The sequence below is a fragment of the Coloeus monedula genome, assembly GCF_965178545.1.
Source record: "Coloeus monedula genome assembly, chromosome: 5".
In the NCBI taxonomy this organism is placed as follows: domain Eukaryota; kingdom Metazoa; phylum Chordata; class Aves; order Passeriformes; family Corvidae; genus Coloeus; species Coloeus monedula.
The window spans coordinates 69,484,253-69,498,445 of NC_138785.1; the positions used below are offsets into that span (position 1 = coordinate 69,484,253).

General features: G+C 39.4%; 1 protein-coding gene across 2 annotated transcripts in view; it reads right to left on the reverse strand.

The window, feature by feature from the left end:
- Positions 1-14,193, reverse strand: part of POLR1A (RNA polymerase I subunit A) — a 29,876-nt gene that overhangs the window by 14,663 nt on the left and 1,020 nt on the right. For both annotated transcript variants that reach the window (XM_082282603.1, XM_082282604.1), the window contains exons 3-20: positions 13,158-13,307; positions 12,960-13,067; positions 11,923-12,008; positions 11,710-11,819; positions 10,051-10,137; positions 9,286-9,388; positions 8,661-8,820; positions 7,532-7,705; positions 7,239-7,361; positions 6,224-6,451; positions 4,995-5,249; positions 4,448-4,639; positions 3,865-4,008; positions 3,244-3,427; positions 1,905-1,987; positions 1,635-1,793; positions 1,203-1,301; positions 185-337 (exon numbers count right to left, since the gene is read on the reverse strand). In XM_082282603.1, coding sequence (XP_082138729.1) covers positions 185-337; positions 1,203-1,301; positions 1,635-1,793; positions 1,905-1,987; positions 3,244-3,427; positions 3,865-4,008; positions 4,448-4,639; positions 4,995-5,249; positions 6,224-6,451; positions 7,239-7,361; positions 7,532-7,705; positions 8,661-8,820; positions 9,286-9,388; positions 10,051-10,137; positions 11,710-11,819; positions 11,923-12,008; positions 12,960-13,067; positions 13,158-13,307 — 2,598 coding nt within the window. The remainder of the gene's footprint in view (positions 1-184; positions 338-1,202; positions 1,302-1,634; positions 1,794-1,904; positions 1,988-3,243; positions 3,428-3,864; positions 4,009-4,447; positions 4,640-4,994; positions 5,250-6,223; positions 6,452-7,238; positions 7,362-7,531; positions 7,706-8,660; positions 8,821-9,285; positions 9,389-10,050; positions 10,138-11,709; positions 11,820-11,922; positions 12,009-12,959; positions 13,068-13,157; positions 13,308-14,193) is intronic.

Sequence of the window (14,193 nt, forward strand, 5' to 3'; positions counted from 1 at the left end):
AAGCACAATACCATCAGCATTCTGCTAACAAGTGCATCAACACTGGCAATTTATGTTCTTCCTCAAAAGCTTCATATGAAACCAGGGTGAACAAACTCCATTTATCCAAAATTGCAGATACTCTGTATTAAAATACCAAGACTCAAATAAACTTCAGTATCAACACAAGCAGTATTAAACTTACAGAAGGTCTGATCCCAGTGAGAAATCTGCCGGTCACAAATCCTCCTGAGCTAGGGGAAAAATCATAAGGCTGGAAACATGGCAGTGATTTGCCAGATGCCATCAGTGGGGGTCTTCGGCCTTCCAACTCAATCTGGCCCAGCAAACAAGAAATCTAAATGGGGACAGGAAAAAAGGAAACATCACTTTTCCATCCAACTTTCTGTTCACATAAGCTTAGTATTTTTTCTTGAAAAATACAGTTAAAAAAGGTCAACTGTTCAGTAAATGCTCTGTAGCTCATTGTGGAATTGTTCACAAAATGTTCTTGCTATTAAGGGGCAGAAAAGGCATGGATATCTCACCTGGTTTTTTTAAGTTATTCCAGTACCCAGACTCATCCTCAACATTACCATTCTCTTTCTGTTTATTTATTTTAACACGGAGATGTGAAACTTAAAATACTTAGGTCCCTACATTACCCTCACCACCTCTCAGCAGTGTACTAAAACCAGAACAAAAACCTCAACCCAAAATGCTCTCTCTTTTGAGCTGTGGTCATTGACTCCATTTTAGATGGTGTTTATTTATAGAGTGTCTCTTGCTTGGTGTCTGTGCTGCAAAAGGTAAAATGAAAATGTATCCTTGACACGTCTACCAAAACCAAAGATTATGTTGTTCCTATTCAGAAGTTGAAGAAGGAGAGGGTCAGTCTTCAACAGAGGCCAGGAAAAGTTATTTCTCCTACAGTTGGTTTGTTTGTATAAACTGCAGCATTCCTTCTAAAAGCAGGTCTGCTATTTCAATAAATCCTCGTGTACTGAGGAGCGATTCAAAAATAGGCTACAATAAACACTGACTCTCTTCCATCACCCACTGAGGTCTTTATTACATTCTTCTAACATTTTTTCATGCCAAAGTCCAGAATGAAAACCTTGCTCTGGTACTAGATATCCCCAGAAGAGTTTCCCAACAGCTTACATTCTAGGACACATCACATCAGCACACACAGCTGCTAAGTATATTCTGGCTGTCATTACCTGCATTGTGTTTACAGTGGATCCTTTGGCTCCTGACTGTACCATCAACTGCAAATTGTTCTCTGGAAAGCTCCTGTGGAGACCTAGAGGCATGCAAACCTACAGAGTTGTGGGGGAGTGAAGGGAACAAAACCAAACATTATTAATAAAACAATAAACCAGAGAAATTCCTGTTCAAGGCTTTAACAAAGTGAAACAATGAGTAATCACAAACATTGCTATTTATAATTTTAAAAGCATCTTGAATACTAAACCATCTTCTCACTCAGGGAGGACAAGGCTGAGGAGGAGAGGCAGCATGTGGAGCCTCATACTGGGGACAGATGGAAAGCTTCAGCCTCTAGAAGAGTCAGGCACCACTTAGCCACATTCACTAACTTAATAACAAAGTCTCCAAACAAGATTAGTATGCACAGATGCCTCGATGCCAACCTTGTTAACTTCATTGTTGTAATTGTTTACTTCCTCCTTGAACTTCATATCAACCATGTTAAAATCCCTCTGGTCTTTGCAGAGATGGGCATCCTGCCACTTCCCTTGGACCTCCTCACATGATGCTGTTTCTGGCAAATTAAGAGCAGCTCTAACAGCCTGAAAGTAAAATATAGGAAGTTTTAGGTGTTAAGTAGGCATCCTGAACAAGGCAGGATTTCAAAAATTTTGCATTATGGAAGAAAAAAAAAATTTGCAAAACAGACTTACTTCAATACCACTCTGCCTCGACCTTTCAATGATTTTTTTTCTTTTGTGATCTGCTTCAGGTTTAACCAAAATATCTTCAATCCCTGTTAAAGGTAAGAGACAGAATACAATGGTTTAAACTGAACAAGAATCAAGGAAGGAACCACAGTTGGTGTCAGGGATTTTCTTTTCCTGGTGTCAGGAAAAGAAAGTTACAATTGAAGTTAATAATAATGGTTAGACTCAGGGTCTGCAGTTTGACAAGAAGAAAAAAATCTGAGTAGCTTTTGGATGGAGAAGTTACTGTACACCGTAAGAAAAAAAAAGAGCAACATCAGCTAAGCAATGAGGGTGCAAAATCAACTGCCTAATTTAAGAAGTCTTAAATTCCAACAGTCTCTGAAAAAATCTTAATTGGTGCACTTGCACAAACTAATGCTTTATGGACCAGCCACATCAAACTACTTTTCTTCTTCCATCCACATCAAAATTCCTATTAGCTGAACTTTTTACAATCTGGCATTTCTTAGCTTTTTTAAAAAAGAAAAATAAAAAATACAGACTCTTGTGACGACAGGACCAGGGAACAGGTTAAACACTGGAACCCTAACTCTTGTAAGCTATTTGTAAGGAGCTTTGCCACAGCCACTAAAATGGCTGTGTCAAAACACCAAATCCCAAACTCCTGCTCCAGTCTCACTTCTCTGTTTTTCTGATGTTTTAACTGCCTAGTGATCCCAGGCTTGTTATCTTTTCCTAACTAGTTTTTGCACCCTGGCTCTCAAGAGTCCTGTGTCTTACAGTCAATCAATCCCCTTCTTCACTCCAAAAGATGCCCTTCCCTTTTCCCTGCTCACAGCAGTCTGTTGGTCCCTCACTACTGCTAACAGTGTCTCTGTAACTCCTGTGAGAGTTTGAAAAGCCGTGATGAAAGTCAAACATTTACCAAAAGTTTTACCGTAGAATGTGATGTGCAAGACTTGATTAACAACCCCTTAACAGCTTTGTCAGCTGTTCTGCTTTCTATGCAATAATTATTTTTCCAAGAAGCAAACACAAGGTTTTGCTCTAAACAAAATTTCAACCCAAGACATGTTGACTGTGCAAACTTTGACTAGGCAGGACAAAAGAGAGAACTTGTTGGACATACTCAAGACTTGTGTTTTCTCTTTATGTTTAGAAGGCCAGCTGTGCACCAACAAAAAAACAAGATCAAAAAAAGGCTGGCAGGCAGCTATCCCACTCAAGGGCAGTCTTGCCAAATTTTATTAACAGAATTAGCATGTATTATGCCCAACAATGTCTGGTTTATACCTCAGGAGGTGCTGCACTGAAGCACTGCACTGCTGCAGTTACTCACCCATGGTAAATCCCCTGTACAGCTGCAGGTAAGCAGTGAAGAGGCGCCCCAGACACGTCAGCACTTTCCCACTGGTTTCACCCCCATAGATCTCATAGCAGCAGTGGACCAGGCCATAGGCAGAGCTGCCAAAGTGAGCTTTGTCCAAGACTCCACACAGTAATTCCCCATCTCTGATAATAACCTAAATAATAGAACACAGCTTTGAGTCAGGAAAACAGAAATTCTGATCTTACTATGACCTCTACAGGTTTTTGTGTGTAATCTATGTGAAAATAGGCTTAAGTTTAAAAAGCTCACATATTGGTGAACAGTTAAATGGTCAGATTATCTATACTACTAGAATTTATAGTAGAAATTTCTAACACCATCTCTGGTTTTCCACCTATAAAGTCTAACAATAAAGACACATGGTCTAACAAAAAGAGATGGAATCTACATAAGTCAGGACTACAGAGAGTTTTTCCTGACTCCCCGGCCTATCCTTTAATCACCCACTTCTGGCAGTAACTTCTTGCAAAATATCTGCTTCCAACTTTGTCACCTCCCTGCTTCCCTCCCCATTTCTCACGCCATTTTAATACAACACAGCCCAGCCCAACCCCCAGAGTTGTTGCATACCTGAGATTCACACATTGAATCAAGATTCAGAAATCCTTTTGCAGGTCCCTTTATCCAGGCTCTCCCACCAATCTTTGCTTTCCCAGTCAAATTCAGTGGAGCATGGTTGTCTGGAATGATGTTTATTAACAATGTAGAAACAACCTATAAGGAAGCAGGATGAGTGGAAGGAATTATTTATTTTATATACTCCCTTCTCAATATACAAAATCTGGCATGGATGAAAAAAGCAGCATCCTGCATGTGTTCTTTCCACTGACAGCAAAGTTTTGAAAGCTTGGAAACCTGACAAGTAGCAGGAATATCCTTCTGCTACTCTAGCCTCTGAAGGATCAATGAGCTGAGACACATCATTATTCAGAAATATAAAACAGCAAAGGTTTTTCCAATAATTAGATATATTAAAATTAAAAAATAAAAAAGCTGTCTGTTGGGTTTCACAGCTCAAAAACACACACCAAGACCCACATGGTGTTGATGGGATCTGGCCTTTCAAACACCCTAAGCAGCACTGCTTTTATTATTAGCATTCTGCTTACTTTGAAACCATCAGCATTCTTTAACCCTGTAAATGATAAACTACCTGCTTTCCTGTCCATAATCTCTGTGGCTTCATAATGGCAGGAGGAAAGATTTTAATTCTTCCTTTTTTGTCTGTCAGTCCTCGGTACACAAGCTCCATGTATTGCTCTCTGGTGAAAAAGCAGCCCCGGATCGTCATGCTGACTCCAGAAATCATGTGATCTTGGATCAAGCCAGGAAGTGGCTTCCCATCCTGAAGAGGTAACAAGAAAAAGGTGGTGGTATGGGGGTTAGTAAGTCATGTGCCTCCAGCTCCCAAAATTATTCCCCCTGGATAAATGCACTTAAATAATTTGTAAAGAACTCATCATTACAGCACAACTCTCTACTGAATCTCTTCTGGACACTGACATTCAAAGCTACAAGATGGTTTGGATTTGCTGGGCCTTCTTTAGGGGAACAGAACCACAAGTGGAGAAAGAACACAGACATAAACCTCAAAAATAAGTAAATAGGTTTTTTAAAAATTACCTCACTTCTCATTAGACAAAATAAACAAACCAGAGTGATTTCATGTAGGAATAAATTTATCTGGCAGTTTTACTTGCCTTTGGCACGAGGTACTGTTCATCAGTGAAGGCTAAGGTGTAGGCTTCCGCTCTGCCCAGCTCGCTCTGCGGGAAATGGGCGTTCATTTCATCCCCATCAAAGTCAGCATTGTAAGCCTTGCAGTTGGCATAGTGAAGCCTCAGCACTTTCTCCCCAGGCAGGATTCGGGCCCGGTGAGCTTGGATGGAAGGTCTGTGAAGCGTGGGCTGGCGGTTCAGTAACAGCACATCCCCGTTCTTAATGTGCCGACACACCTGCAAAAGAGATTTGGTTGCTGCCTACAAGGCATTGCCATGCCTCAGAAAGGACTAATTTATCTTTAAATACACACATCCAAAACATCTTCTTTCTGGTGTTCATGTTCTGTGCAGAACTCAGAGAGAATCAAGACTACTTGCCCCTGAGCGCCCTCTGCTCTCCACCAAACAACATACCTCCCATTAACTCCCCCAACCCACAGTGATCAAATCAATAAGCTCTTCATCCAAAGCCCACTGGGCTGAATTGATACCTCTCACAATACACCCAGTCCTGGACACCCTAGACTAAGATAGTAATATAACCTTAAGCTGAAGCAGACACTGGGAATCTCTTAATTTCAGGTTTGAGTACAACACAATATATCCTTATCTAGAACAGGCTCTCAAAACAGTCTCATTGTAATTTTTCTGTTTGTAACATCCAAATATCCACTTAAGTGATTACCAACAGGAGTATGGTAAATTGTTTATACAATCTACATACTGTTATGTTTAACTCTGAGACGGGATCTGAAAGAACTGACATCACAGAAATACTCAAATTTCAAATCTCTGCTAAGCCTTTGTGAGAGACAGGGTAATACATAATGTGAAAACATTTATATTAAACACAAAAACTTTTGCCCTAGCAGCTAAATAGTAAGTTTTCAACTCTTGCAAGGGATGGAGATACAGTTAAGAAGTTTCAAAGGCTGATTAAGCTAGAGGAGATAAGAGAAGAAACAACTGACACAGGATCAATTAGGTTGGAAAAGACCTCTGAGATCATGGAGCCCAACTGCTAAGCCAGCACTGCCAAAGCCACCACTAAGAATACTCTGCATCTTGGCATGCTGAATGACACACACTGCATGTTAGAAGAAAGTAAAATCCAGTGTGGAAAAATGGGATTTAGAATTTGAAAAAGTATCACATTTAACTTCTTACGTCCCCAACCAGAGATGGAGGAGGGCTCTGCCAATACTCACAATCTTCAGCCCTGTCTGGGGTGCCCCTGAGGAGGGGGTGAGGAGCTGCTTGGCGATGGCCTCGCGCTGGGTCAGGCTGGTGGCACTCAGCACCGTGCGAGACCCGTCCTCGTTAATGACCATGGAGGCCCCAGGGTGGACCTTGGGGCCATTAATGACAGCCTGCCTCAGCTCTTTGACATTCCAGGGAGTGACTGGCTGAGGGTAAGTCAGTTTGGTAGCAAATACCTAGACAGGAGGGAAAGCAGGAGAGAAACAACATGTTGTTCAATTTTGGTTTCAAACTGTAAAAAAAGTCACTGATAAAACAGCATCAAATGTTAACTCATACAATGCAAACATAAATTACTTTAAGCTCTTGAATGCATCTCCTCCTCAGTCTACTCTAATGCCAAATAAATACATTTCTGTTTTAAAATCCTCTACAATAAGAATAGAAACAATGTCTTTTTCTATTTTCTACTGCAGTATAAAACTCAATTAGCAATTAAAGAAAGAAAGCACAGATTTAAATTCTGCAAACAAGCCAACAAATAGAGAGAAAAAGCACATTATCACCAGGTTCATTATTTTCTTCAAAGATGATGATGATAATGAAAAGCTCAAATTCAGGCTTGGTGTCATCTCTATGTGGTTAAAAATCCTTAACGATGGACGAAGTTGGTGACATTATCATGGACTTCTCTTAAGGCTGCAATACCTCAAAAACACCTTGTACAAAGACCATAGGAGAAACAGGATCTGCTTTTAAAGCCTGCACCAATTCCTAATCCCATAAAGCATGTACAGTTTTTTCTTTTTTTTTTTTTTTTAAATCCCCTTTCTCAGATGTGGTGTTCTTGCTTTGTAACAGTAAGCATTTCCCGCTCTTCACTGCTCTTTCCTTATTAACACTGGGCAGGAAGGAGTTCAGACGAGTCAGAAACTCTCCACATTCTAAACTGCTACCAAGTGTCAGCAGTGTAGTTCAGCCCTGAGCTGCACCAAAAAGACACAGTCCTTTATTTATGCTCACCATAGGGATGCCAATCTCGTTGGTCCCGATGTACATATCGGGGCAAATGACGGATCGAGCAGCAAAATCCACGCGCTTCCCCATCATGTGCTTGCGGAACAGCCCTTCCTTCTTCTCCAGCAGCTTTGGAAACAGAAGGTAACAATTAAAACCTGAAAGTATGGAAAACCAGATGGATTCTTGCAATGATGAGTGTCATGAAAATGACCACCTACTAACCACAAATAGTTCACTTTTTTCTGACTCCATCAGCTTCTCTTTTTTAACTGTCTAAGACTCCACCTCCTACCCACCTGACGAATACCAGGGTACTTTTCTGTTATCAGCTTGTCCATGTCACTATCAAACACAATGTTGACATGGCTCTGGAGACGTATCCAAGCGTTGTACAGCTTATCTGCAATGCTCTGTCCAGGAATCGTTGCCAGCACAGAACGGTCCAGAGGTTCACTATCCCCTCCTGTCTCCTACAGAAATTAGAAACTTGGACTTAACAAAAAATATCTTCTATTTACTAGGCTGAAATTATAGTATTAATTACAGTATTAAACATAACAAATGAAACATTCACCATTATTTTGCACTGGTAGTCAGTCCAGGTTAGGAATCACTGTAACTAAAAAATCCTGTTCTTAGATAAAAATAATGTAAATCCAAGAGTTTTTACCACCTACATCCCCCTTCGTTTTCAGTCTAAAAGCTGCTACAGCAGTCACATCCAAAACTCATTAACCTCCTGTCAAACGTTTTATGAACCTATCTCCATCTAGTGGCTACTTTCTGAGTAACTAAAAATGTTTCCAAGATCTTTTACACGTAAGATCTAAATCAAGGTCAGCTGAAACTGAGTCCAGTGTCAAAGACCTGTCAATGATACAACTTTTGAACAAACATGGAATGAGGCAAGCTGACATATGTTATTATTTACACTATACAACTATGTGAACTGTCAAAAGCAGCCAAGCGTTGTTACTAATTAATGTTATTTGTGAAATTTTGGGTTCTACTTAGACATCAATTGTCAAAAAAGAAACACAATCACAACTGGCTCCACTAGGCTTAGAAGCTACAGTGGCTTTTTTCCCTTATTTTCATGTGATGAGATGTTGGCAAAGTTTTATTGTGAGCTGTCTGTGCTGTACAGATTTAATTCTCCAGAAACAGGAGCCTGTTACGTCTCACGTACAGCAATCTAATACCAAAAACCACGACTAAGAGAATCTGAGTAAAATGTTTTTTTCCTTTGCACCAGGTAGAAAAGGGTCGGGGGGGGGAAGCTATGGAGAATGGAGAACATCTCCACCAGCAGATGCTCCAACAGCTCAGTCAAAAATTGTTACTGGCACAGCTTAAGCAGGAGCCTACCTGAACTCGACCCACACATCCAAAAAATCAAAGAATAAGATAACCAGCAACTCTTACTGTTTGAATTTCTTCTGCAATTTTTATTGGCTGACACTGCTCTTTTGCCATGAAAACCAAGAGCTTCCGTATTAACTGGGCATCTTTCATCACAGCCTGCAAGTTCACAGTCTGCCCATTTGTGAACAGGCGGTCTCCAACGCGATTTACAGGACGATACCTACAGCAAATCAAAGTTACTTTAGAAGATTAAAGCCACTCAAAAGCAACATGATAAACCTCAAAACATTCTAAGCTAAATCTGCAGTGCATGGAAACTAATCCAAACAAACTAACAGCAGGCATTTAAAAATTCCTATATTCTACTGGGACAGTCATAAAAGAGGAATGATCCTTAACATGAAATTTTATCAGTACTGTACACTTATAATATTCTATAGTAATTTAAAACACTAACACTAAAATATATTTTTTCCATAATTAGTATTTCAGTCTTCTAACAAACTTATTTGGAAGTTACAATAGAACTTATCACCAATTACTACTGTGATTTTTATTATTTTAACACTCCACTGACACTTCAGCAGGCCAGTGTCTGTGCTATAGGAGTTTAGATCTCCAACTCCTGCAAAGGATGCACTAAACCCTGTGATTTCTACAAAATTATGGGGGGGGTAGATTTTACCTTGAAGGTGGAACCACAAGTAGATCTAAAAAAAACATGTCTGGACTGAATCCTGAACTTTCATGGGGATCCATCCCAGGGAAGAGATAATGCAGAAAGAAACCTAAAAAGATACAATGAAAATATAAACTCGTCCTCACTGCTACTGTTTGGGAATCCAAACCCCCAGATGCACTTGATCAACCAAGTCCAAAGAATCTGCTAAGTTAAACACTATTGAGCTTGTTTAAAATAAAAGCATTTAGACATACTTCAGAAAAAACGGACACCCTCTTTTCAGTCACGTATTTTAGAAACAACTCTGGACAGAAATATAGTTTATAGAGAGAAGAAAAAGCAAAGCAAGAGGAAGAAAGTTTCCAGCTACTAACTGTGACTATATCACAAAACTGCTTTGTTTTCTCCTGGCAACTGCAGACAGATTCAGAGTACAGGCAACTCAAAAAAGAGGCTGATAAATCCATTCTCAGGCTTTAACTAGGGTAACTGTGAGGTGCAGCACCACAGGAAAATCAAAATCTTTGCAAACAACAGTTGGGATCTGTGGGGAGCCACAACTTAAAAATAACTGATCAAAGTGTTAATTGAATCCAGGTCTCTGCATTCACTGCCTGCCACTCCTCCTGTCACAAAACCTATCTTGTAACCAGGAGTCCTTAAGGCAAAAGGCAAAGATCTGACAAGGAGTTCACACTGGAATAGTTACTGGCTTCATCCACTAAAAGGTACAGAAAACAAAGTGATGTTGCTCTTCACAACCATTACCTTCATTCTTCCACAGAGCCAGGATGTATTCCTTGGCAGTCATTGGTGTCAGGTATCCTCTCTTCCCTAACTGGCTTTCATCAATACCTGAAAAGTAATAAAGAAAATAAAAATAAAATATTTACTAAAAACCCAAACAAACAAACCAAAAAACCCAAACAAAAACACCAAAAAAACCCAAAACCCCAAACCCTCAAGAGATTATTGTCAAAGGGGGTTTTTTTGCTTATAGTGGTAAGTGCTTCCAGCTCAGAGAAGGAATGGAAATACATACAAAATATACTGGCTGACATCTACATCAAAATTATCATTTAAATGTTTGCTTTGGGAATATGAAATGAACTACCGAAAGAAACCATTTCTGTGACTAGTGAATATGAATATAAGTAACAGAAATAGACTCCATTTTAACATCTGAAGTTTATGCTTTATTTATAGTGAGCTGGAACCTTTCTTCAAATGATCTCATCCCCTGACCAAAACACAAATCAAGAGTCAGCCTGCAGCTGGGGAGCCTTTCAGTGGGGTTCAGGTACTTCAGTGAGATATCAAGGTTCCCATGAAATACTCAACTGGAGGAGACAATAGCACCAGCCAGCAATCCTTCCCTATTATAATTTAGAGTCTGGGCTACCTCTGCATTGGAGAGGAAGGAAAACACATGGTTTTGCTACTGAAAAGCAAAAAGATTATTATTTTAAAAACAAAGCCAGAGATTTTAGATTTCAATTTCCACTTCTCTTGCAGGCCAGCCCCGTGAGTCCCAGAGTACACAACTTGATGAAAAGCAATTCTCCCATGACCTCACACAGTTTCCTATTCTTTTTCTGGCTAAGGTCCAGAAATGCAGATTTTTGCATACTGTAAGTTCAATTCTCCATTCACCTAGAAGAACTTTCCATCCCTTAAACAGAAATGCACCAATGCCAAGGTTAAAGGTACCCCCTTTTGGGACTTAACCATGTATAGGCTACGCAGAATGTACCTAACCGTGTGGTCCATCCCATTTCAGAATATAGAATACTTCCCATTTTGCTTCTTCAGCCACAGCTCCAGAGATTTAATTTAGTATTTAAATCACAGAGTAGCAAACAAAATAAACTCTCTGTGGAAGCCTTTTCTAAGGGCTAAATAACACACAAAAATCTGCTTCAATTCTGTCTCGTGTAAAGGATCAAGGATGCAAGAGGAAAAAGGAGGTTTAAATTGATTCAATCAATAGATTAATTAATCCTGGAAAGTGCCACCTACTTTTCTTTCTGTCTTTTACTCTGTAAGAGGAAATTCATGCCATTTTCTTTCTGAAGTTGGTTATCTTTCTCCTAATTAATCTTATCTCTAGTTGCTCTGTTTAAAAAATCCAGCAGAAAAACTACCGCCAAAAATGAATTGCCCCAAAAACCACCGTAAAACTGACATAGATTATGCTGTTGTGCTTCTTTTCCTGGCACAGAGACAACTGAAGCTGCAAAGCACAGCAGGCTCTCAAATAGAAGTTTAATGGAACTGGGTTCTCTCTGACTCCTAAGCTTACTAGTTTAGTTATAATCAGTATTTTTTATAAATGAGTCCCAAGTGCACATTCACTGCTAGGAATCGCTGCCCCTTAAACTCAGGGGAGAATTACCAACATATTTGAGTAGAAGAAAAATATTTTACCTGCTATTTCATCCAGAATGCCTTCCTCTCCTGACTTATGGTACACTGTAGAAGGATAGGTTACTGTCAGCTTGCTGTTGTGCTCCTTTCGCACCAGTGATCTCCTGGATCTTAAAGGAAAAAAAACCAAACAGGACAGGCAGATACAAGTTAATAGAAATACTGTATTTAACTAGAAACCAGCTATTTACTTCCTCATGGACTTAAACTTACTTGCAGTTTGGGCATTTCTTTGAACCCATGTGCGCTTTCCAGAACTGTGCTATCAGTTTATTTCTACACTCACACACATTTTTGACCTGATGAAGGAAAAAAAAAAAACCAAACCCTTAAAAATATGAATAAAAATAAAATAAAACATCTTACACAAATAATTCACTAAACATGATACAAGTAACATTAACTATCAATATGAACATTATTAGTACCAATGCACACACATCCATGTACTGATTAATTCATGCTTTGATCTGTAGTGTTCTTTCATCATCTACCCATTTGCTGGAGACATACATCCCTCCTTTCCACCCTCCTTTTTCAATTTATTCCATAAAGTCCTTATTTTTCAAGTCAGTACTGGAATTTAAAGCTTTTTTCTAATGATGATTTAAGAAGGTATAAGAATGACAAAAATCACTTCTTTTTACAGCTTATGAATGTATGATTTACAAAGTGCTTAAGCTTAGTTTTTAAACAAGTGATCAAGGAATTAAAACTGGCTTATAAACAAATCTGCTTGATGATGTTACATTTTTAAACATCTTCTTCACTCATATTTGACTTTACTAACCATACATATTAAACTACGTTTAAATGGAAATTAGAATGCAATTACGCAAGTCTTTCTAAAAATGCCACTGTAATTAATTCTGCAAGTTTGCTGGATGCAGGAGTTCTCAAAATGTGTTCTGCAACTCAAAACAGCCAGAGCATCATACAGGTAAGTATCAACATCTGTAGGTGATGTACTGACAGCAGTATCAGATTTTTATATGCAACTTACACCATCAAAACATTTCCCTACACAGACATTTCCCTATTTTCCAGAAACTCAGTGGTTATACAAACAGGAAATAAAATCCTTTTTAAGTTTAATTTCAGACATTTCCCTCAAAAAGCCCTCTAAACATAACACAGGTCAGAACTCCTGGACAAAATCCAGCACCTACACAGTCAAAGAAAGGCTTTGTTCTGCACATTGCCAAGAGGACAAAGCCCAAGACCTCAGGAGAAGCACTGACTGTACTTACATTAGAACACCGATCACTTATTTGAGAGCTTTGTAACATTTCCTGGACATGGCGATTTAACTCTTCTTCAATTTCTGAGCCTGTTGCATCTGCACATTGCTCTACAAACTAAAAGGAACAGAAGAAAAGAAACTGGCATAGCTTTATAGTTATGAGACTATGAACTCCAAAAGAGATGGAGCAATAGACAGTACTTGCCCTGTTCAGAATGATTTCAAGGTCATAGACAGCATGAAGCAACCCCTTCTCTAGCACCTTCAGCTGACTTAGCAGTAAGTGAACCACAGCTCGAGGACATGTCAGCATGTGACAATTCAAACAAGATCCTCGGATTAGAAGGTATAATTTCTGGAAAGAAAAGGAGAAAAAAATGTTATGCTGGCAGATTTACTAGCGTGCACAGTAAGCAAGTAAATACAGTTGTTTGTACTTTAAGAAAGTGCTACTATAATAGGGAAATTAGACTAACAGTAATTTTAATCATAAAGAATGTGCTTGAAAAAAATTTCTTTCAACCAAACTCATATGCAAAGCATGGTCTGTAGATAAACTCTCTGCACATAACGGATACATGAAACACCTGTGGTATCTACAGCATCTCTGGGACCAAGGCTGCTCTTACACAGCACGGTGACTACAGCTTCTAACAGCTCATCCCACACGGGACAATGGGGAACCCAAACCCCCACACTAGTAAAATGAAACATTCTGGTCTCAATCCTTCAAGATCCTTCATATAATCACATTCTCCTCAAGGTCTGGGAAATTATCAGTGGGTTTTACTATTTAACACAGCTGAGTGTGATTATTTAACACAGCTCTCTCCCTCCAACTGCGCACAGCCCCCGTGGCCTGAAGGCTGGGAATTACTGCTGCAGGATTTTAATCCTTGATCAATACAGGCATTTGAGTTAAAGCTGGAACAAGGCTAGAAGTGGGTACCTCATCTAACTTTAGACACTTGAAAGTGAGATTTTGACTCTCGATTAGCAGCCTGTGCAAAAGGCTGCTACTGTAAATGGTGAGATCAGCACCTCAGGAGAAAATTCATCCCAGCTCAGGTTTCTTATAAACTGGATGAGTAGACAGCTGTTTATGTGCAGTAGTTCGTTAGAAAAAATGATAATTTCTACTGTGCCATCCATTTAATTAAAGCATGACATCCTACAGTCAGTCACACACCTCATGACAAATATTCATTCCCCCCTCACCTGTCTATCAATATTGAGTAAAA